The sequence below is a fragment of the Juglans regia genome, chromosome 11 (genome assembly GCF_001411555.2).
Source record: "Juglans regia cultivar Chandler chromosome 11, Walnut 2.0, whole genome shotgun sequence".
Taxonomy (NCBI): Eukaryota; Viridiplantae; Streptophyta; class Magnoliopsida; order Fagales; family Juglandaceae; genus Juglans; species Juglans regia.
This window is the reverse complement of record NC_049911.1, coordinates 19,124,944-19,151,015: the sequence shown is the minus strand read 5'-3', so window position 1 is coordinate 19,151,015 and position 26,072 is coordinate 19,124,944. Positions and strand designations below refer to the sequence as shown.

General features: G+C 35.3%; 1 protein-coding gene across 1 annotated transcript in view; it reads left to right on the top strand.

Annotated features, from left to right (window-relative positions):
* Positions 1-15,272, top strand: part of LOC108982156 (probable E3 ubiquitin-protein ligase ARI8) — a 38,378-nt gene extending 23,106 nt beyond the window's left edge. The window contains exons 8-15 of the mRNA XM_035695500.1: positions 10,744-10,851; positions 11,133-11,223; positions 11,370-11,459; positions 12,516-12,563; positions 13,251-13,322; positions 13,392-13,491; positions 13,569-13,695; positions 14,566-15,272. Of these exons, the coding sequence (XP_035551393.1) occupies positions 10,744-10,851; positions 11,133-11,223; positions 11,370-11,459; positions 12,516-12,563; positions 13,251-13,322; positions 13,392-13,491; positions 13,569-13,695; positions 14,566-14,839 (910 nt within the window). The 3' untranslated portion in view covers positions 14,840-15,272. The remainder of the gene's footprint in view (positions 1-10,743; positions 10,852-11,132; positions 11,224-11,369; positions 11,460-12,515; positions 12,564-13,250; positions 13,323-13,391; positions 13,492-13,568; positions 13,696-14,565) is intronic.
* The last annotated feature ends 10,800 nt before the right edge of the window (positions 15,273-26,072 follow it).

Below are 26,072 nucleotides of genomic sequence, written 5' to 3'. Positions count from 1 at the left end.
CCAATGTGCTTCACTCTCCTGATGAGATTCAAGATCACATTATGCAGTATTATGAAGATCTTCTAATCGAGACAGAGGAGTGGCATCCTAAGTTGGATGGTCTGAATTTTGACCAGCTGGATTTCTGTGCAGCCAGCTGGTTGGAGAGGCCTTATGAAGAAAATGAGGCGTGTCAGGTGGTGAGTGGAATGTGTAAAGATAAAGCTCCGAGTCCAAATGGTTTCTCTATGGCTTTTTTTTTCAAGAGTGTTGGGATATAGTGAAAGAAGAAGTTATGCGGGTATTCCAAGAATTTTATTCTTGTCATAAGTTTGAGAAGTCCCTACATGCTACATTTATTGCACTCATTCCTAAGATAGCTGGTGCCTAAGAGTTGAAGGATTTACGTCCTATTAGTTTGATAGCCGGGATTTATAAAATTATTTCGAAAGTGTTAACTAATTGTATGAGTATGGTGATGGATAAAATCATTTCTAAACCTCAAAATGATTTCGTTAAGGGACGTCAAATTTTGAACTCGGTTCTGATTGCAAATGAGTGTTTGGACAGCCGGATGAGGATAGGTATTCCGGGGGTTCTTTGCAAGCTCGACATGAAAAAAGGCATACGACCATATGTGTTGGGATTTTCTTTTTTATATGCTAAGAAGATGTGGCTTTGGGGATAGGTGGTGGTTTTCTGTATTAGTTAATGGCAACTCTTGTCGTTTTTTTCAGAGTTTGAGGGGCTTGAGACAAGGGGGTCCATTATCCCCCTTCCTTTTTGTTTTAGTGTTGTAGGCATTGAGTCGTATGGTAGAGGCTGCTGTAGGGGGGTTCTCTCTTTGGTTTCGCAGTGGGAAATAATAACAACGGTGCTATTTCAATTTCCCATTTATTATTTGCGGATGACACTCATTTTTTGTGATGCTGACAGTGAACAGATTCAAGCTTTAAGGGCTGTATAATTGTGCTTTGAAGTTGACTTGTGCCTCAAGGTGAATTTGGGCAAGTCGGAATTGTTACCGGTGAGAGATGTGAGGAATATTAACCATTGAGCGGATTTTTGGGCTGCAAAGTTGCTTCTCTTCCAGTGAAATATCTTGGGCTTCCGTTGGGGTCTTCATTCAAAGTAAAGAATATATGAGATGGTGTTGTAGAAAAGGTTGAGAAAAGATTGTTGGGTTGGAAGCGTCTATATCTTTATCTAAAGCAGGAAGATTAACCCCTATTAAAAGCACCCTTTCCAATCTTCCACTTATTATCTTTCTTTATTCCCATTACCGGTTGGTGTGGCAAACCGGATTGAGAAGTTGTTTAGAGCATTTTTGTGGGGTGACATGGGAGAGGAGAAAAATTCCATCTTGTGAGTTGGCATAGGGTGTGCTGTCCGATTGTGAATGGAGGCTTGGGGATGTGAAATTTGAGTAATTTTAATAAGGCACTGTTAGGGAAGTGGCTGTGGAGGTATCAAATGAAAGGGGATTCGTTGTGGAGAGAGGTTATTGATCGAAAGTATGGATGTGATTGGTGGGGATAATGCTCTAAGGAGGGTAGGGGATCTTATGGTGTGTGCTTATGGAAATATATTAGAAAGGGGTTGGAGAGGGTGCAAGAATTCATTTTTGGTTCGATGAATGGTGTGGTGAGAGAGTTCTTCATTATGTTTTCCCCGTTGTTTTCAGCTTGGTTGGAAATCAGTAGGCTGCTGTTTCAGAGTTGTTGAGTCGTGCTAATGAAATGAGAGTGTGCATTGGAATGTTACTTTCAATAGAAATGTACGGGATTGGGAACTTGATGAGATTGCAGATTTTTTCAGTTTCTTGTGTTCTTTTAATATAGGAGGAAATGAGAGGGATTGAATGTTGTGGAAACACACGGGGAGCAAAAACTTTTCAGTTAAATCTTATTATAAGGTGTTGTCTGTTCAGCAGCAATTCTCTTCTCTGTGGAAGAGTATTTGGAGGGCTTTTGTGCCTTCTAAAGTCGCCTTTTTTACTTGGAAAGCCGCACTTGGGAAGATTTTGATGGTTGACAATTTGAGGAAACGTGGCAAGATTGTTATGAAGTGGTGCTTCATGTGTAAGAAAAATGTAAATCGATTGATCATTTACTTTTACATTGTGAGGTGGCTGGGGAGTTATGGGTTGGTGTTGTTATTAGATCTGGGTTGGGTTATGCCAATGAGAGTGGTGGATCTACTAGCATGTTGGAATAGGCAGCACAGTAGCTCTCAGTTTGCAGCGGCGTGGAGGATGATTCCTTTGCGTATAATGTGGTGTCTATGGATGGAAAGGAATGAGAGGTGCTTCAACGACAATGAGCGAATTATTGAGGATTTCTGGAAATTGTTTGTCTTCTTTGCTGCAGTGGTTTTCAGCTATTGTTCGAGGGAATGCTCATGAGTTTTTATTTTCTTTTCAGGTTTCTAGAATGTAATTAGGTGCTTTTTTTGTATACTTCCTTGTACATAGGCTTCGACTAGTTTCATTCAATAAAGTTTCTTATAAAAAAAGAGTCTCTTGATGAGGTCAAGGGATCTTGGCTGGAGAGAGGGGGATCCAAAAATTAAATATGTCCAATTGAGTCCAAAATGGTATAATTATGAGGGTGTCTTTGGAGTTAGTGGTGGTGCAAAATATGGCTGTTTGTGTAGGTGGATTATTCTCTCAAGATTAATGGGACATTTGGGTTTGGACTTTTCGAAAAACATTGGGAGGAATTGGGGGGAGTTTTCCTGTTTTACTAGATATGAGGTGGGAGATGATTCAAGGGTAAAGTTATAGTTTGTCTTGCAGTGATCTACTAGAGATCCCTATTGATACTCAAAAGTCGGATAATTTGTTTTCCTTTTTTATAGGAGCAGTAAATGATTGGCGCTTTGGAAGAATATTTTGCAGAATAAAGCTTTTTATAAGGTGGTTTCTTTCTTTGGATTGCCACTTTAGGGAAGATTCTCACTTTTGGCAACTGAAGGAAGTGACATGTTTTGGTGATTGATTGTTTGTATATGTAAAAAGAGTGGGAAAATGTTGGATCACATTTTGCTTCATTATGAGGTTGCTAGTAGTTTATGGAATTCTATTTCCAGTCTATTTAGGCTAAACTAGATCACTGACTGTTTCGGAGTCGGAGGGCCCAACCTCCGACTCCAGCTCTGACTTTGTCGAAGGTCGAATCCGACCTCCGACTCCGAGATGTAGAGAATCCGCTTCACCTCCGACTCCGACTTGTCGGAGCTGAATTGGATTTTTGGACTGTTTTTTTTTTAATTTTTTTTAACTTCATATTTGACCCACTTATTAAACTTTTGATTATAATAAAAAATACAACTAAATAAAATAAGTAACATACAAACATACATTCAAAAATTAAAAATAAAAAGAAAATCCTATTTTTACATGTACTCCCATCATCCATGATTTCATATCCACATCCAACTAATCACTACAATAAACAAAGGCACCGTATACGAAATGAAGATTAAAAATAAAGGCACCATATAGTTACTATAGTATACTATTATAATTACTATGAATCTATTTTTAATTATATTATATATATATATGAAGACTCACAAAAAATATATGATATATATATTATTATATATGAATATTAAAAAAAAAGGCACCGTATATGAAATGAAGATTCAAAAAATAGTATTACTATTTTATATATAATATAGTATTACTATATTATACTATTAGTCTATTACTATATCTTATAGTATAATTACTAATACTATAGTATCATACTATTAGTATGTTTGTGATTTAATATTATACATATATTAAATCTCTAATCTCTTATACTTGATATATATATATTAATATATATAAATATTAGTAATACACTAATAGTATTAGTATATTAGTATTAGTTATTATTAATACTATATATAGTTATAATGATTAGTATAACTACATTAGTATTAGTTATAATGATTTAGTCTAACTATATTAGTATAAGTTATAGTGATTTAGTATAGGTATAATACTATAAGTTATAATTATAGTCTATATTAGTATTAGTATTAGTTATAGTAATTAGCATAACTATATATTAGTATTTGCTTTAGTGATTTTAATTTAGTATAACTATATAATACTATTAGTATAAATCACTATACTAATTTATACTAATACTAGTATATCACTATAGTTAATAGTATCATATAGTAATATAGTATTAGTAATTAATACTATAATGATTTATATAGTAATTTATATATAGACTTAAAGTGGATTACTAATAGTATTAATATTAGACCATAAATATAATTAATATACTAATGTATATTAGTATTACTAATATATTTATCAAAAGGAATATGTTGAGAATTTATTAAGTCAAAAAATATAATTAATACAAGATATTGTTATATAAAATTTATATGAATAATACTTTAGTTATTATACATTAGTATTATATGTTATTCTAAATTTATAGATTATTGTTTATCCATTAGTATTACATGTTGATGTTATTATGCATCTTAGTGTTTATAGTATATTATATTGTGGGAAAAAATGAATCAATTGTATTATTCAATTGGAGCCTTTACACGGACTATATGCACCATTACATGGCTGATTTACAGAGCTAATTACAAGGAAATAAAATAGGAAACTTTCCTTCCTAAAACAGATTTCTATATCAGTGGGATTCCTTAATGGTTATCCCCTAATCCTAGGAAAGTCAAAGATACAAATATATAGGTTTCCTAATATACCAAAGATTGAGGGAATCAATTATCTATTTTCCAACACTCCCCCTCAAGCTGGTGAATATACATCCTTCATTCCCAGCTTGAAGATAAGTCCTTGGAATGCTGCACTGCTAAGCCCTTTTGTGAGTACATCTGCGAGTTGGCCATTAGTTGACACATATGGGGTACAAATTAATCCACTATCCAACTTTTCTTTTATGAAGTGTCTATCCACTTCAATGTGCTTTGTTCTATCATGTTGAACAGGATTGTGAGCAATGTTGATGGCTGACTTGTTGTCACAAAATAATTTCATTGGTCCTTCCCATCTGATTCTAAGGTCTTCTAGAATTATCTTGAGCCATAGTAATTCACACACTCCTTGAGCCATTGCCCTAAATTCTGCCTCCGCACTTGATCTAGCTACCACATTCTGCTTCTTACTCCTCCAGGTCACAAGATTGCCTCCAAGGAAAGTGCAATAACCTGTAGTAGACCTCCTATCAACTGGTGAGCCTGCATAATCAGCATCGGTGTATGCTTCAAGAATCAATCCGGTGTTTCTTCTAAATAGAATTCCCTTGCCAGGATTGGCCTTTAGGTAATGTAGTACACGGTACACTGCCTGTAGGTGAACTTCTCTCGGGCTGTGCATAAATTGGCTAACCACACTCACGGCATATGCAATGTCTGGCCGTGTGTGAGCAAGATATATAAGTTTTCCTACCAGTTTCTGGTACATTTCTTTGTCTACAGCTGAATCTTCATTTGCCTCTCCAAGTTTGTGGTTTGGCTCGATTGGTGTGGAGACGGGTCTACATGCCAACTTTCCTGTCTCCCTTAGAAGATCAGTTACATATTTCTGTTGTGAAATAAAGATGCCTTCTTTGGAATGAGCTACTTCAATTCCCAGAAAATACTTTAGTCTTCCAAGTTCTTTTATCTCAAATTCTCTGACAAGACACCTTCTCAAGGCTTCCTTCTCATTTTCATCATTTCCTGTCACAATTATGTCATCAACATATACCAAAAGAGCTGTGACTCCCCCTACATCTGAGTGCTTAACAAAGAGTGTATGATCTCCTTGACTTTGTCTGTATCCAGTGGCAAGCATTACTTTGGTAAACCTTCCAAACCAAGCCCTTGGTGATTGTTTAAGACCATAAAGTGCTTTCTTCAATCTGCACACTTTATTATTTTTCAGATTTCCCTTGAAGCCCGGAGGAACATCCATGTATATTTCTTCCTCCAACTCACCATGAAGAAAGGCGTTTTTTACATCGAATTGCTCCAAGTACCAGTCAAAGTTAGCAGCTAGTGATAGCAACACTCTTACCGTACTCATCTTAGCCACTGGAGCAAATGTTTCTTGATAGTCAACCCCATAGGTCTGCGTGTATCCTTTTGCCACTAGTCTGGCCTTGTATCTCTCCAAGGAACCATCTGACTTGTACTTCACTGTAAACACCCACTTGCATCCCACAACTTTCTTCCCGGGTGGTAAATTTGCAATTTCCCATGTCTGATTTTTTCTTAGTGCCTGCATCTCTTCATTCATAGCATTTCTCCAATTCTCATTAGATAATGCCTCAGATAAAGTATTAGGAATAGGAATGGTATTTATGCTGACTAGAAAACTCCTATGTGATTGTGAGAATTTTCTAAATGACACAAACTTTGATAAAGGGTACAATGGGTGTTTAGTGCATTCTCTTGTGCCTTTCCTAATAGCAATAGGATGATCGTGATCATGATCATGAGCTGATGGAGGAGAAATATCGGGACTTACCTCATTCTCAAGATCTGGAGTTGAAGCTGGACTTTGCTCAGGATTAGGGTCCGGATCTCTTCGTCTTGAGTAAACCTGCACAAATCTCCTAGAGTCACGAAATTCATCATTCTCTGTCACAGTTTGAGATGGTTCAGCAAGTATGGAAGTGGATTGGACAGATTCATGGACTGTGGAAGGGGATTGAACAGATTCAGGGGCTGAGTTTGAGGTTTGAGGAATTGAAGGATTCGATGGTAACTCAAGTAAAAACAAATCTCTGTCCTTATCTTCAATGAATGACAAGGGCTCCCCCTGAAGATAAGGCTGAGTAAAGTATGATTTTTGCTCCTCAAAGGTGACATCAATAGAAACAAAGAACTTCCTGGTAGGTGGATGATAACACTTGTACCCTTTTTGGGTTGATGAATACCCCACAAAAATACACTTAACTGCTCTTGGATCCAGTTTTCCTCTTTGATGGCTATGAATATGAACAAAGGCCGTGCAACCAAAAATTCGTGGAATGAGATGATTTGTTATTCTTAGATCGGGATAAAACTGAGAAAGTGTCTCCATTGGTGTTTTAAACCCTAGCACCCTTGATGGCAGTCGGTTGATGATATATGTAGCTGTGAGTACAGCCTCCCCCCAATAAGTTTTTGGAACATTTTGATGGAAAAGGAAGGCTCGGGTTGTGGCTAGCAAATGACCATTCTTCCTCTCAGCAATGCCATTCTGCTGTGGGGTATTAATGCAAGAGGATTCATGGATAATGCCTTCTTTTTGGAAGTAAGGAGATAAGATACGATTGAAATAATCCCGTGCATTATCCGATCTAACTTTTTTGATTTTAACACCAAACTGGTTTTGAACCATGTTATGAAAATTTGGGAGCACACTGCTTACATCAGATTTGTTTTTGAGGAGAAAGATCCAAGAGACTCTAGTGCAATCATCGATAAAAGAGACAAACCATCGTGAACCTGAAACATTTGGAACTGTGGAGGGTCCCCATATGTCACTATGAATCAAAGCAAATGGAACTGAACTTCTCTCATTACTTATTGGAAAGGGTACACGTTTATGTTTTGCAAACTCGCATACATCACAGAAAAAAGGTTCAGAATTCAGCCCTTTAAACAATGAAGGAAACATAGTTTTTAAAACTCCAAATGATGGGTGCCCTAGTCTAAAATGATGAAGCCAAATGCTGTCTCTATTGGATGACGATAACAGTGACAGAGATAATTTATTCCTGAAAATATTTGATATGCCTGATTCCTCAAGATAGTAGAGCCCGTCCTTCTCCCTAGCAAGTCCAATCCTCTTCCCCGAATCCCGGTCCTGAAATACACAGTAAGAGGGATAGAAAACCACGTTGCAGTTAATATCTTGAGTTAGTTTTTGGATGGATACTAGGTTGGTGGATAATTTGGGGACATGAAGAACATTTTTTAGGATAAGAGATGGATTGACACGAATATCCCCTAGACCAGCTACTGTAGTGAGAGAACCATCGGCAACGGCTATTTTTCGATTGCTTGGGCATGGGGTATAAGTGTTAAAATGTAGTGAAGAGTGAGTCATATGATCTGTGGCTCCTGAGTCAATAACCCATAGATTCCTAATAGGTTCATCCGAGACATTTAATCCTTGAGAAATAGAGAACTCACCTGAGAGTGCAAGAGAACATGCACCAGTAGGCTTCTCCAATGATCCCAAAAATCCCCTGAATTTCTCAATCTCTTCCTTATTGAGCTCAACCAAATTTTGGGAATTTTCTTGATGTTGCTGATTTGTGGGTTGAGTCATGGTGAAGTAGGCCTGGTTTGGATTCCTCTGTGATCCTCCTTGATAACCCCATTCTTTGCTTGGTGGTTTACCATTCAGCTTCCAACAATTTTGTTTAGTATGCCGTGGTTTCTTGCAATAAGTGCACCAGAGGGCATCTTTGTTATCTCGTCCCGAGTTTCTCAATGGATCTCTCTTCATGTTCTCTTGTATTGGTTGTTGTTCTGTTTTAGTCACCATGGCTGAACCTTCCAGAACTTGGGGTTCCAGCATAACTCCCCTGCGACTTTCCTCAGCACGAATCAGAGAGATAGTCTCATTGAGAGATGGTACCTCTTCTTTGCCGAGAATTTGGACCCTGACCTGATCGAATTCTACGTTGAGTCCTGCGAGGAAGTCGTAGACTCGATCCTTTTCAATAAAACCTTTTAAGATGGCAGCATCTGATGCACATTTAGTCTCTATGCACCGGTAATGATCAAGTTCCTGCCACAGATTTTTCAGCAAGTTGGCATATTCGGTTACAGTTTTATTTCCTTGTCTAGTTGCACTGGTCTTGACCTTGATCTCGTATACTTGAGCTGCATCACGGGCCTTCGAGTACGTCTGTTGAACCGCATCCCAGATTTCTTTAGCTGTGGATAAAAACATACAAGTGTTGCTAATCTCTGGGTTCATCGAATTCCATAACCATGACATAATCATAGAATCTGCTTCATCCCACGCATCATACCGTGGATTTCCTTCCTTTGGTCCAGTCCCTAGGAGATGGCTAAGCTTTCCCTTTCCCTTCAAATAGGTTCGAATAAATTGGGACCACTTCAAGTAGTTCTTTCCGTTCAGCCTATATGCTGCCTGAATGTTTTGCAGGTCACCGGATGACTGATGTGAAATGGTGTCCTCAGATTGTGCCATAGTATTGGATACTTTGATTTCAGACATTGATTCACGGCAATGAAGGCCAAGAATCCCAGAAAAGAGCCTAAAGCTCTGATACCATGTGGGAAAAAATGAATCAATTGTATTATTCAATTGGAGCCTTTACACGGACTATATGCACCATTACATGGCTGATTTACAGAGCTAATTACAAGGAAATAAAATAGGAAACTTTCCTTCCTAAAACAGATTTCTATATCAGTGGGATTCCTTAATGGTTATCCCCTAATCCTAGGAAAGTCAAAGATACAAATATATAGGTTTCCTAATATACCAAAGATTGAGGGAATCAATTATCTATTTTCCAACATATATATACATTAGTATTATATGTTATTATATTTATACATTAGTAATTTAGTATTACAACTTACATGTAACATGGTAGTAATATTGTAAATTTGTAATAGTATGATATTTACATATAGTCATATACTAAACTATTATTGTTTATTAGTCAATTTAGTCTATATATTATAGTATAAATTTATTATTTAACTAGTGTATTATTGAGTTTAACTAACTATATAAGATATAGTTGTATAAAATTTAAATGATTAATATATAGAAAAACATATTTTTTATAAAATATGTATAAAATCGGAGGCGGAGTCAGAGAGCCAAGTCGGAGGCGGAGGCGGAGGCGGAGTGTCGGAGGTGGATCGGAGCGGAGTTGGAGTTGGTTCTTCAATGACTCCGACTCCGACTCCGACTCCAAGTCGGAGTCGGAGCGGACCCGGAGCGGAGTTGGATTCAGAGTCGGATTGTCGGATTTTTTGCTCAGCCCTACATATTGGAAAGGCTAGACAGGTAATCTTCATATTGAAACATGATGGAAAAAGGTTCCATTATTTCCCTCCAAAGATTCCAATCATTTGGAGGGAAAGGAATGATTGGAATTTGAGACATGTTGGGCTAAATTGGATTATGCCTTGTCAAGTGGTGGATTTCTTGGCATGTTTGAAAGGCCAGGCTAGTAATCTTCATAGTGAAACATTATGGAGAATGATTCCATTCTATTCGATGTGATACATTGGAGGGAAATAAATGATCGGGGTTTTGAGGACTGTGAGAGGACGGTGGAAATTCTCATAGTTTTTCCTTTTTTCCTTTCATCTTTAGATGACCGTTCATTCTTGTTCTATTTCTAGCCTTCAGGACTTTCCTTCTTTTTTTTAGATGCTCTCCATGTGAACTTAGGTAGCATCCCCAAAACGTTTTCTCAGCATGATGAGTTGAATGGTGCACTTACGGGAGTAACTTACATAGGAGGTTAAAATAAGCACATAAAATTAGAATCTAGAAATATTGATGATTTCTTATAAATAAATGAGTGCATTACCATCATTTGATTGTTAATGATAAGATTATTTAATGTTTCCTTTTGTTGCTTTTTCATAATTCATCTTTTTTTTTAGAGAAAATCCTACAACTTGGTGTATTTGGATCATGTTATGTTGCACAAATTTTTACTCAATTTTTTTTTTTTTTTTTGGTTATCAGTATTGATTATACTTTTTCCAGGCGTGATAAGTTATGACTTTGATGAATTTCAGGATATTGGCGAATTCCAAGCCTTGTCCAAAATGCAAGCGGCCAATTGAGAAAAACCAAGGCTGTATGCATATCACATGCACGCCACCTTGTAAATTTGAGTTTTGTTGGTAAGGTCTCAAACTTTGTATCGTTTTCTTGTCTTGATTCTGTATGTATCTTTCCAGAATCACTATAACCCAAAGTGCGGACTTGATTGCTTTTTTATTTTTTCCGGGGATATTATCCACTTGATATTAAATATTAATGGAAGTGTTTTATTTTCAGCATCTTGTGGCACTAGAAAGCCTTATGTTCTTTTTTATGCATATGTTCTCTCTGTCATAATATGCCTTGCATGAAATTTGTGTCCCTTCTTTTTCTACATTTATTTTATTATTTATTCTTTCAGGCTTTGCCTTGGTGCGTGGTCAGACCATGGTGAGAGGACTGGTGGTTTTTATGCATGTAATCGCTATGAAACAGCAAAGCAAGAAGGAGTGGTATACTTATATTGTCCTTTTATTTTTATTTTTATATATTTACTTTTGCTTTTTTCCTATTGGTATTTATAAAATGTCGTGGCATTACTACCAAAGAGCACATTTAGTGAATGCTTGATGAATTTTATCTATACTGTTTCCTGCAGTATGATGAAGCTGAAAAGCGAAGGGAGATGGCCAAGAACTCCCTAGAGAGGTATACTCATTATTATGAAAGATGGGCAACCAACCAATCGGTATGTGCTAATATGTCAAATTGAAGCAATATTGAGACAATTGGTATCCATATGCTTGCAATACTTGGTTTCTAAATTGACTTGTCAAAAACAAATGTCAGTTTCTAATATGGATTGAAGCCAGAAATTACGAAACATCATGTGTAGGTCGTGACATTTGCCTGATTTGCATTGTTTCTCCCTCTCCATTTGTGAGAAAGAAGTGCTGCAAGTTTATCATCATTGCCTTCATCTCATTGGTAGAAAGTCTATTTGGGAAGTGCTATTTTTAATGTATTATCATTTTTCAATATGAAGGATCTAATCCTAATTTTACTATTGTTTGGATTGAGTGGAATGACATAGATGGATCATAGTAACTGATGCATTGTGGCCAAGTTGAGTTGCCCTGTGCTAACCCTGATCTATAAAAGTTATTGCCTTCATAAGGCATATAGGAAACGGAGTTGAGTTGCCCTGTACTAACCTCGATGTACTCTGTAAAAATCATTTGGGGCTGGGAACATGGTATATTCTGTCAACTAGTGTATTCTTGTGTATCATTGAAAAATTATTTTTGTGGGCATATATTTGGTTTAATTGGTCTCTATTCTTATTAGACAATGTTGCCACACACTCTCATTTATGACAAAAATTATTTTTGTTTTTAATCAAAATCTTGCTAGATCCTTTTGGTTTATTCTTGATATGATTTTATTTTCTCACGTCTAAGTAGTTGCTTTAAATATTCAAATATACGCCTAGGGAAAAGATGAAAATCTGGACACTGATTAATCAAAGTCCCATTGCCCCAAGATCTTGAGACCGGTACACAATGAATACCAATCTCCATGTATTCGACATTACCTAATCAACACATCTTTATATGTGTGCGCGCACGCGTGTGTATGTATATATATATATATATATATATATTATGGCAATATATTTCCAAAGCTGCATTAGCATCATTGGTTGTAACTAATATGAGAACTTGAAACATACTGGTATAGAGTTTGTATTCACCATTGAAAAACAAATCATGTAGTAATTCACTTCTATTTTTTCTGTTTGCAGTCTAGGCAAAAAGCACTAGCAGACCTGCAGCAGATGCAAGCTGTGCATGTAAGCGAAAATGATTACCATCAGTTTGTTGGCCAGTGAGCTGGTAACGTTGATTTATTTTGATGTCAGTTAAAATAGGTGGGTTTATGACAGCATCACTTTCCACATAATGTGAAGCCTTCCTCAAAAAGAAAATCTGCATGTATATCTGAGGAGGTGACAGTTTCATTGGTCGATAACTAATCGTTTTTTTTATGAGAAGTCAATAACTAATCATCGTATGAATATTATGATTAAAAACATACAAGATGAATAGTCAGTTCAACTGATAAACTGTATATATATGTTTTAGAAGTCTTGTCTTTCTTTTAAGATATAATCACAACTGAGGTCAAGTTATTCTCCAACCCTATTCAAACCTTCTTGAATGTTTTTTTCTATTAAAATCAATTCTTGAAATACTCCTCCATTTGATATTTTCCTGATTAGTTCTGGTTTGTGTATGATGTCAATACCCAAGTCAGGTATCTGCATGGCTGTGAATGTGATCTTTTGCTTTGTTTTTCTTTAGTTTCTGTTCAGATGTTATTTAATTTTGCACGAAAGTGTCGTTGCCTGAGACTGTTAATCTTTAATTTTAGCAACCTATGGATATTGGATAGTGTTGGGGGGTTGCAGCATTTTTCCTGTATTCATTGTTTCTGTTTTTGAGTTTTGAGGAATGTTGATGTCCTTGTAATATTGTAGCTTGAAAAGCTGAGCGACATACAGTGCCAACCTGTGTCACAGCTGAAGTTCATAACGGAGGCCTGGCTACAGGTATATCATAAATTCTGCATTGTATGACAGAAGGTGGACTCTTCATCATCAAATATGCTGTGTATGCAGATAGTTGAATGTAGGCGAGTTCTGAAATGGACGTATGCCTACGGCTATTATTTACCTGAGCATGAACATGCTAAGAGGCAGTTCTTTGAGTACTTGCAAGGTACGTCACTTCCTCCAGCTTGAAGCAGACTTTACCTCTGCCTGCCCCGTCCTGTTTAAAATCTGTTTGTCATGCAGGTGAAGCTGAGTCTGGGTTGGAGCGACTTCATCAATGTGCAGAGAAGGAGCTACAAGTTTACCTCAATGCTGAGGGTCCATTAAAGGATTTCAATGAGTTCCGCACAAAACTTGCTGGACTGACCAGGTGACTTTCTACAGAAAATTTTACTAGAGGTTTTGTCTGGATACTATGCCTCGGCTAAGAATTAACTTAATTCGGATTGTGTAAAACTTGATGGTATTGTAAAGTTTTAAGCTAAGATGCTGAGTAGGGTGAAGGTATTAGTGGTGTAACTGGTGTTAGATAAGTTCTGGAAATTTTATCACTCAAAGAGTCGAAAATGGCAATTTAGCTTTGGAAATGCCACCTAGCCTAGGTAGTAAAAAGCCACAACACTGTTCTTTTGTCAGGTCTGGTTTCTGAACTCATCTTTCACTCTAAATTGTCAGTCAAAAGCCCATCACAGCATTCCATGAATAGTGAGACACTTGGCGCATTAGAATTCAGAAGCTGTTAATTTGTCGGAGGCTGATTTTCTTTTCTCAACCATCCTTTCTACTTTGCCTAAGGCTGTGTTTGGATATTAAACTAAGTTGAGTTGAGATGATGGCCTCGTTTGTATTCGCAACCCAACTCATCTCATCTCATCATTACAACTTTCTCAAATTCCCACACAAAATATAATAAACAATTCAACTTTTTCAAATTTCAAAACAACTTTTCTAAATTTACACACAAAATATAATAAATAATTCAACTTTCATTCTACTATTCACAAACCATCTCAACTCATCTTTAAATCCAAACCACTTCAAAATATTGTTAGAATATTATTTTTTAATATTATTATTATTTTGAGATTTGAAAAAGTTGAATTTTTATTATATTTTGTATTGGAATTTGAAAAAGTTGTAATGATGAGTTGAGATGAGTTTATGATCCAAACGAAGTCTAAGTCTTACTTGAATGTAGCTCTTCATGTTACTGATTGTCTTATAATTTCTATTGAAACAGTGTGACTCGGAACTACTTTGAGAATTTAGTTAGAGCTCTGGAAAATGGTCTGTCGGATGTGGACTCCCATGGTGCCTGCAGCATGACAACAAGCTCAAAGAGCTTGGGAGGTGGGAGCAGTAAGGGGAGAGGTGGGAGGGGCAAGGGTACTACATCAAGATCAAGTAGTTCCAATAGAAATATCGATGATGCAGGCCGTTGGTCCTGTGAACATTGCACATTTTCAAATGTCAAGTCAACCTCCATCTGCCTGATGTGCCATCAGCGCCGGTGAACCTCGTAGTCTGGGCAAATTATGCCACCCGGATACAGATATATCTGCTTTGCCTCTGCTGGCTGGGCGGTTGTGATGGTGAATCAGCCTTGACGGAATTTCATGGAGGAGGATTTTTATTGGTCATTTTGTCACTCGCCTCTGAAATTATGTACACGAGGAAGCATGTTAAAAGTAAGGGTGGGATGGAAATACGAGAAATAACGGTACTCTGTCTCAGTGTCTTGTGTTGTTGGATTATGAGCTGTATATAGGTTATGCTGTTTGCTGTCTAACTTGTACCGTGGCTATATCAGGATCCATGCAAATGCATTCATCTGTAATTCTAGCTGTAGCAAGCTCTAAGGCTCCACGGCAGTTGTAAGAATGAACTAGCTAGGGGACAATAAGTTAAATTGGCCCCTGTATGAATATAATAAATGTTTTTACTATATATCTTCGTTTACAAATCCCATTCAGCGCATACCATGTGATGCCTCCAAATTCGGCTTGGAATTTGATGGAATTTGAAGTGTCGGGACATGCAACATAAGGTTACATGTTCTCGTTAATGATAATTAAGGATGCAATGCATCTAATATGTATTAAATAATATGCAATATTCGCAACGGATAATTTTTTTCTTTCAACAATACTAAGTACCAGAAATAATATATCTTAAAAATAAACATGCTTTATAAAATTCATGTGATAGCTAGTATCCAAAAAGTTACAGTTCTTATCCAACAAGTTTATAACATATAGAGTATTGGATATAACGCTCCATAATTATAGTTTGGAAATAAAAATTATTGTACTAATTCGTTGAGATGTTCACGTAACTCAACTATGATATCCAAACTGACGTCCATAAAATGGGGGTTAGGCTCCATCATCTATATATCTGCTCCACATTTAATTTGACCTCGTCCAATCTCTCATGCGTGGATTCTCCAGATCCTGACACATTGTCTATCATTTTGGGGGGAAATGGTAATAAAGACTATTAAGTGAGATTTGATTACAAATCTTAATAAGTTAACAGATAACTTAACATACAGGTTAAAGATACATGCATATCAATAAAAGCATGAATGCATACATGATCATAAAAAAGCTTGACATGACTTAACGTTTTAACAAGACGTGTACTGACATTTGAGTTGACATGAGAATAACTAAACTAACGTGAACTAAACATGACATAAAGTTCGACGGGAAACTAAACATGAATTGAATTTGAATTAAATGTGAACTAAACTAAGACTAAACATGAACTGAACTAAACTAAATGTGGACTAGACTAAACTGGAAATGCTAGCTCGTGTAACTGACATTATGCATTCTGATTAAGAAAATGAGAATACTCAGGTAGCTCTTACACCTTCACCATGAATTATCCTTTTTGTACTTGTGGCAGATTATATTCCTTCACTGTAGTACTAGGCAACGCAAATGCCTTGACCACAATACCAAACAAATCATATATTCCTTGACCATAGTATAAATTAACCGATAATAAGAATTCGAATTGAACGTGAATTAATAATGCATGAAATTAAAACTTGAAATTGATTTGATTGAGATGAAAATATTGTTTTTGAAACACTTTGTACTCGAGACATGATGTGACATGAAGTGAAATGACATATGACCTGATGTATGTGACATGTACGTGAGATGAATGATATTGTATAACATGAAACAGACAAACATTTTGTGACATGACATAACATGTAACAGACAAACATTTTATGACATAGCATAACATGTAACAAACAAACATCTGATGACAAGGCACATGTATAGACACATTTCGTGACATGACTTAATATATAACGGACAAACATTTTATGACATGGCATAACGTGTAACAGATAACATTACATGACATAACATATCGTGTAATAGATAACATTATGTGACATGGCATAATGTATAACAGATTACCTTACGTGACAAGTATATTGTATAATAGATAAACATTACGTGACAGAATATATTATGTGACAAATACATATGTCGTGACAGAATATAACATGCATAATAGACATACATGATGTAGCATGGTATATAGGATAACATAAGTATATAAATAGTAGTTTCCTTACCAACATACATACACGATAATCTAACAGTAAGTTAGAAGCTAACTTACAGTAATTATGGGAACCAATGCGGGTTCATATCAAGTGATCATCGTGTTTTACAAGGAAAAACATGAGAAACTGTATGAAGAGTTCTAAATATTAGAAAACTTTATCACTAATAACTTTGAAATATGAAAAAAGCTAACTAGAATAAAATTACCATTTTACTTTCTTCATGTTAAAAAACATCATATTACCCTTAACTTAAGGATTTTACATCCTAATCCCAAAAACCACCAAAATTTACATTTCTCATTTAAATTTTTTCCTAAACTCAAATATCAACTTGAAAAAAATTAAAACCAAACATAACTATGAAAAACATCATAAGGCCGAAACTTCCAAATGCCATTTTTCTTTGATTTTTGTTGCAATTTTATCCAACTTCAACGCTCATACATAAACCAAAATATTGCAACATAGATCATCACATCCTATACTTAGAAGTATGCTTAACACAACCAGCAAAAATCCACTTCACAAAATCACAAAACTTTTTAGTAAAAAGATCCAAACTTTTTAACTAAAATACAAACCCTTATTTTGACCTTTTTCCAAACATCTCCAAGAATTTCTAAAAATTCAAAAACTTCTTCTAACATTCTCATAACACATTCCTAAGGACTAACATGCTTTGAATCAACATATAAAAATTAGAAAAAAATACAGAATCTTACTTGAAGTACTCGGCTCCAACACTTAGTCAAAACAAAATTTTTTCTCAATTTTGCTTTGATCAAACACTTGATCCGATACATACCCTGATGAAATCTTCAAACCAAAAACATCATATGGATTAAAAATATGTCCTAAAGTAGATACAAGCATTAAACTTAAAATCACATGGTTAAAAAGAAACCAAGACATGGATCTAGCCAAAAACATCAAACTTTTGACCTAACTGAGTATTCTCTTGCATAAAAATCATATCTTCACAAATAAACACCTAAATTCTTCAAACAGGCATCCTAACATGTATATAAAAGTCTTATAATCATCAAACAAAAATAATAAAGCCAATGGAGTAAGAATAGACCACAACAGATCCAAACTTTTTTAAAATAGAAACTGTTTTTCCTCTTCCAGTTTCTAACCTTTTAGATCTAAGCAAATATTTCATCAAAATCTTTAATTATGTAACTAATCTCCAAAACAAATTCATATAAACATGTTGACAACACTCCATAAAAATTTCAGACTAAGATTTGTCCATTAGCTTGGTCAAAAACTCCAAAATATAACACATTATCAAGTTTATCACCCAAATTGACCTCTTCATGGTTAAAATAACTTTTGACCAATCAAATAAGAATGGAATCAGACAAACAAGGCATCCACGAAAACTATACTAATATACGAACAACTTTCATGAAGGAAGAATTGTGAGAAAATACTTACAAGGGTTTAAAAAATGGCACGAAAAAAGGCTCAGAAAACTGCCCGAGAGAGATTCTAAAAGTTTTCTCTCCAAGAACAGAAATGAAAAGGGATGAAGTAAGTGAAGGGATGACTTGCACGCCTAATACACTTCTGAAATGGGAAGTATGGGCTTGAGTGAAACCTTGATGGATGGTGATTAGGTCACAAAAATGTGCAAATAGTGAGTGGTTTTTAGCCAATGAAACTTCCAAGAGAAGAGTGGTGGTGAGGTGGCCTTTGGCCTTCACATCATGCACGACTTTGGGGTTGTTAGGAGCAGTGAATGGTCTGCCATGGGTGGGTGAAAACTTCATCAAGAAGCTTTGCCAAGGTAGTCAAAATTCATGGGCCTTAAATAAGTGGGCTTCATTTGGGGTTCAAATAGGGTTTGGTTAGGGTTTGAGATGCTATGAAGCTCAAATCTATTTTTTCTTGACCCAATCAAATTTCCAAGGTTTAAAGGGCTGGATAGTGATGTCATAACATGAATTTAAGGAATTAATAGCATGTGGAAGTGATTTAATTAAATCAAGCAATTAAAAACAATGCTAGAAATTGGATCAAATAGGGTTTGGAGGCCAACTTTAAGGTTTAGGGAAACTGTTTAGGATTTCTGTTTCAACCAAGCTTTTGGAGTTTCAATTGGATTCTAAGTATTTAGGGTTTCACTAGGGTTAAACCCTATTTGGTTTAGCACAAATTAGATGGTTGGATGAAATAAGGTTTTGCTTAAGTGGCATGATGTCACACCTTGATTTCCTTCACAATCCATCTCGTGGTTCCTCTTGGTGCCAAATGTCCAATACTATTCACCAAGTATGGTTAAGATCTTGCAATGTGTCCAAATAAAATTTTTTTATCTTAATTTGGACATTCCACACTATGATTTTGTAAACACTACACTTGGTGCTACTATTGAGATTACTATTCACTCCGAGAAAAGTGAAAATAAACTATACACTTTTCAATTCTACATATACACACTAGCCTAACTGTGCAATTCTTTTATCAAAAATCAACTCCGAAGGGTCTCAAAATAAGCAAAACACATTTTCAAACAAGAGTTTCGTCTGAAAATTGATAATGAGTTTATTATGCCATAAAATCCTAAATATTCATCTAAGTCTAATGGTGCAGATCATATCACATTCTAAAAATTCTAACTATTTCAAATAAATAAAATTGCACTTCTGGCACCATAGTGATCTTTGATTGGCAATAAAGTACGGTGTTGATAATATGTTTATATCATTAATAGTTTAGTATTACTATATCACTATGGTTAATAGTATCATAAGTGATATTAGTATTATACTAATACTATAGTGATTTATATAATAATTTATATATAGACTTAAAGTATATTACTAATAGTATTAGAGCATTAGTATAAGACCATAAAGTATAAATTATAATTAATATACATTACATACTAATGTATATTAGTATTACTAATTTACTAATATAATTTATCAAAAGGAATATATTGAGAACTTATTAAGTGATAAAATGTTATTAATATATATATATATTATATTTAAAGCATATGATGAAATAAATATTCATGTTTAAGATTATAATGATTTTATTTTATATATTAACATAAAATTATAATAACATTATCTTTTATATAATATATATAATAAAATATTATTATATATATAATATAATTATATATAATATAAAAAATATTATATTAACATTTCAATTACAGAGAGGTTTCGCCACTGCACATATATAATTTCCCTAAAACTATAGCATACAGAAACTAATGAAAACTTAAGGGCTCGTTTGTTTTGGGAAAACATCTCATCTAATCATTACAACTTTCCCAACTTTCAATACAAAATAAAATAAACAATTCAACTTTTTCAAATCTCAAAATAAAAATAATATTAAAAAATATACTCTAATAATATTTTATTCAACTTTTTAACTTTAATTTCATCTCATCTCATCTTATCTCATCTCCGATGCTCCATGCCGCTGCATCACGAGAAGAGCCATGACAGATCACAACTGAGTATGACCACCACCCAATGCAGCCGATTCCTTTCATGCACAATGGAAGTCCCTCCAACCAATGCCACCACCCTCTACACTTGGAAAGCTACATCGGAAGCCACATGTGAAACGCCACGAACCAACAACCACCTGCATATAAGTACAGAATTTGCAGCCTCTATTTTAAGTAAGAAGAACAGAGCATTGTTCTCCAAACAGATCAAGGGCCATGTCTTGCTGCAGTTGGGCCATGACGCCACTGCAAACATCAACAGAAGATGCCGGAAAGCAAGCCTCCACCGTCTAGTTGATGTTCAGCACCACCGTACGTAACTCCCACGTCGTTTTATGTGTAAACTCCCTCACATCATGCTTTTTCTCTCCATTCTCTCTCTCTCTCTTTCTCATCACAATATTTCTCCCTTCCACAGTACATTGCCGCCTCCACGCCACCTTGCTGCTGCTTCGTAGCTGCTCTCATGGAGAGTTCGTCGAACAGCCCCTGTTTGGTTCTGCTTTCATGGACTTTGCAGAAATTGTTACAAAGACGTAACTCCTCTCTCATTTTTCATCTGTCCATGCTCTTCATCAAGCTTTGCTTCTTCATGTTCATGCTTGTTTGTTGAACTTTCTAGGGGACTGCATGGTGGGTCAGAACCTCCTACATCTCAAGGGCTGAAAGGGAGAGAATAGCCATAGAATATGCTAATAAGCGGGGGGACAAATCGAATGTTTTCTTAATGCATTCACTAGGGTCAGAAAAACATTGAACAGGTAAATTAAATGGTTGGTCCTATGTTGCGATTTCTAAATTCTTTATTGTTTGTATTTGTTTTTTATGTTTATGTTAACAAGTTCGAAGTAAATAGGTAATTTATGTATTAGAAAGAAATGGAGGGTGAGGGCTTATGTTTTCTATTCCCATCTAGACTGAAAATAAACAATTTGTAGTATTAGTTTGGATCTATTCCATGCTTGCCATCTAGCATATTACTGATTCTCAGAATTTATCAACATGTATGCCTAAATTCCAATTTATTATTAATAACCTAATTTTTGCTTCTTTTATCCGATTTATTTTCTAGCTTGAAAGAAGCCAAAAGGCAACCAAGAATGAATGATTGGATCTGAGAGAGAATGATAGTAATTGTAAGTGTTACATGAAAATATCTTTAACGTACAGAAGTTAAAAGTAGATCCTAGTCCTGTATTTTTGTACAACACATCTGCAAGAACATTAGTGAATCTGGTGTTTTAAGCAATGTGCACGTTGTATTGATTTCTTGTTTTCTTTTTGCAGCAAAATATCCGCTTCATTTCCTTTTAACAAATATTACTCTTCATTTCCTTCAACGTATATTACTCTTTAAAACCTTTAACATATATATAAATATATATATATATATATATATATATATCCGCTTCATTCCCAAGGACATTTGCCACTTCATCTATTATTCCTTTAACATAGAGAATTATCCATGAAGAACTTTCATGTGATTTGATTTGTAATTTTTTTTATTATATGAATAATGACCCATTATATATAATATTTATTATTAATTTATATATTATGTTTTTTTATTGTGTTATATCATATTATTGGTGCGTTCTAAACGCTGTTAATTAATGCAATGCACTTGCAACGTATTCTTAGCAGCGTTTATATTAATGTCATTAATTTAAAAAATGTGCAGGAAACGAACTAATGGCGGCATTTACATTACGCCATTAATTTATGCAATGCGGTGGCAACGTACTCGTGGCAGTGTTTAGATAAATGCCATTAATTTATTCATTGTGTCGCCAACGTACTATTAGTGGCATTTAAATAACTGCCACCAATTTATATGTTGCGCCGTCTATGTAATAACATCATCGTTTATGGTAACACTGCTATTTTAATTAGTGGTGGTGTTTAGATAAATGCCATAAATGTATTCAATTTGTCGCAACATATTATTGGTGGCATTTAAATAAATGTTGCCAATTTATATAATGCACTGACAACGTATTAGCAACGGCATTTGTAGTAATGCCGCTATTTTAATTAGTGGTGGTGTTTAGCTAAATGCCATTAATTTATTCAATATATCTCCAATGTAATATCATTGTTCACTTTTTGCGGTGATTTTTGTCGTTGCACAAAAATATTTTTACTGTAGTAGCATTTTCTTTCCGTTGAACAAGAAAATCGCCACAATATATACTTTTTGCGGCGAAAACTTTGGTGGTAAAAAGCCATATTGTCACCGCAAAAGACCTGTCAACTTATTTGCATCCAATTAATGATTATTTGAGGCGACATAAAAGCACCGCAAATAGTTTGGTTTCAATATTTCCCCCTTGCGCCTTATTTTTCCCACCCTTCCCCGATACTCCCCTAATTCCTTTCCCTCCAGCTGTCTCCCCCCTCTCTCTCCCCAATCTCTCCTCTCCCTCAAGCCTTCGCTGCGCACAGCCCGTCACCAACGACCCCACTTCCTTGGCCACCTCCTTCTCCTCCCCTCCAGCGGACGCCGATCTCCCCCGAATTTGGCCTCACCTCTCTCTCAGATTTCTCTATATCGCCGCAGCTAGGGGTGCTGTTCGCCACCACCCACACCTCGACGCCGTCACTAGTTCTCCGTCGAAGCCCCTTTCTCCTCCACGCCTAGCCCAACAGCCCGAGTCTCTCCCTCTCTCCCTTGCTCTGTTCGCAACCCACGTCTTGTAACATACCAGTCTTGGTTTTAGGGTATATAAGTAATTTTCCTCCTAAATTTTTATTATAGTTTTATCAAAATTTATATTTACTTTATTTTTATAATTTCTATTATAATTGTTATTTAAAATTTGCTAGAGTTTTGTTTTAATATGGATCTAAAGTGTATCGGATTATATTTACTAGAGTGTGGTTTGAAATTTAAGGTTTATTTTCCTTCTAGCCCACCAAACCTCATCTCTGATTTTTTTAGCCTCTAGATTTAAACACTTCAAACCACCAACCCGTTAGTTTCATCCCAATTTGTTTCAAATTTGAAACCCTAACCTCATACTCAAACTCAAACTCATTCTCATCCCGTAGTGTGTAAATCCGAGTCCTAGTAGGAGATCAACTCTCATAAAAAAAAAAATCCTATCATATATCCACCCCATCGTCTTTAAATCCCATAAAGAATATATGATTCAAACACACGAAAATACGAAGAAACTCACTTGTGCTTGAGTTTTCTTCTCTGTCCAGCGGCCACAGCAGCAGACCACCCTCTCCTCGGCCACAGAAAACGCCAACCATTGCAGCCCCGTCGAACCAACTCTTTCCCGGTAAGCTCACCGCCAATTTTCTCTCTTTTGATTTCAGTTTTACAGTTCTCTCTCTCTCTCTCTCTCCTTCACTCGGTGTCGCACCATAATAGGAAACCCCCAGTCGCGTCGCCGGTCACTCCAACCACCCAGAGCCGCCGTCGTATTCAGCCCCTTCTTGGTGAGTTCATCGCAGACTCTCTCTCTCTCAAACTCTCTGTTTTCCTTTTTGGCTTAGCCGTGTTTTCTGTTTCTAGAAGCAATCCTTAGATTTTTTATGGGCCTAGGCCCTCATGTGCGTATGATGGGCTTACGTAGATGGATTCTTGTAGTAATATTTTTATGGGCTAGAATTTGCAACTATTTTAGATTTTAATGATCTTTAATGGACTTGTATTTCAAATCAGGCTTGATCTTATTTTATTTCAACAACAGTTTTATTGGGCTTAAATTTTTTAAAGGTTAGTTTTTAATTAAATAAATATATTAGTAAAAGGTTCATTTTATAAGAAAGTGTTTAAAGAATTGGAAATATATTTTAAAGTATAATATTTTAGTTAATATTTCCTATGTCAATTTAGTAGGATTTTAATAAAATTATTATATTAAGAATATTTAAACAATATTTGAAATTATTAGATTTCTTATAAAATTTAATAAGTATGTTAAGAAATGAAACTTAGTTTAAGAATTTAAGTTTTATGAAGTATTTTAAAATAGCTCGAGTATTTCAACTAAATTTATAAATTAGTATTTTAAGTAATTTAAATACTAGGATTTATTGATTATAGTGTTAAACAAAAGATTTGTTTGACTATGTTTTAGATTGTGAATTTATTAAGTAAGATATTAGTACTTATTTGTTCCGAACAAATTTAGTGATAGTTATTATTGTAGATAGGTCTCAAGTTACGAAATGTTATTCAAGAAGAAATGCAGCGAGGTAAGTAATTTGATCATAAATTAAGATTATCATAGTTTAGCTTAGAAATAAGTATTATTCAAGCCAGTTCATTTCCAGCCAATTATTTATGAACCGCTCATGTCATATGCAAATATGTCATTCAGCATAGCATACGACCATGTCATTCCACATCATGTTCAGATTCAGAAATTATAATTATGTATGTATCATGTCATGCATCTCATGTGTATAAGACACGTAAGCCATCTTAAATTCAAGTGCAAGATAAAATCAGATCAGTTAATAAGATGGTCATTTAGATGCATGGTACCAATGCAGTTCAGTTCAGGGTGGATGTGCAAGCCATGAATTCAGTCGTGGTCCACCATAGTATGCCAGAATACTATCAGCGACTCCCCTTGCTGCAGCGGGATGTGGGGTCGGTGCACAACCTCGCACACAGGGTTAAGTGTGTTGGCCAGTCAGATAAGTCAGTTAAATCAGTCATACATAGCATAAGCATCAGTATGAACAATCATGAATTTTTAAGCTTAGCATGAAAGTTGTTATGAAAATCTTATATTTATTACGTTTACGTTATGATAGATTTCTTACTGAGTTATCGATTCATTTTAGTTTGTATTCATGTCTTTAACCACCCAGTTGAAGATGATGATTACGAGCAGGCAGGCCAGGAGTAGAAGGAACATTTATTTTTAGTTCAGACTTTCTAAAATAAAACATGTTTTTATGACATGAATATATTTAGTTTATTTCATTTAATGTTTTTGGAAGACAATTTTATTAGACTTTTTACCACTTAATAAATTTCATGTTTTCAATTATGAAATTTGAGATCTCTTACCGGATTTATCTTATGAAAAATACGTGACACTCCTAACCTACGGGAAATGGGTGTTACAATTTAGTATCAGAGCCAGGTTGATTCTGTAGACTTTTAAAAAAAAAACTTTTTATAAATTTTTCTAAAGAAAATGTGAAGTTACTTAGGATGCTCTTAGCCTGCTCGTGAGTAATCAAGGTTTGTTTTACTTAAGGTTGAATACTTTATAGTTTTTACTAGTTAGAACCATCAGTGTAGTTTGTTTCATTGCCATTATTTTTACATTCTTATCAAATACTAGATAATTGTAACTATGACATCTTGATGTAGATCATGGCTCCTGGCACTAGAAATCACCCAAATTGAGAGGGATCTTCTGGATCTAATCATAATGATAACCCGGACCATCTTGTCTCAGCTGCTACCCAATTCTTCCAATCAATGGTTAGCGGCCAATTTATGGCGCCTAGAGCTCCACAGGCTGGTTGTACCTTGGAGCAATTTTCCCGCCAGCATCCCTCTACTTTCGATGGCAGATTGAATTCCTTAGATGCGGAAAGCTGGATTGAATGTATGGAGCAGATTTTTGAAGTGCTCTACTGCACGGATGATTAGAAGGTGAAATATGCCACTTACCATTTGACTGAC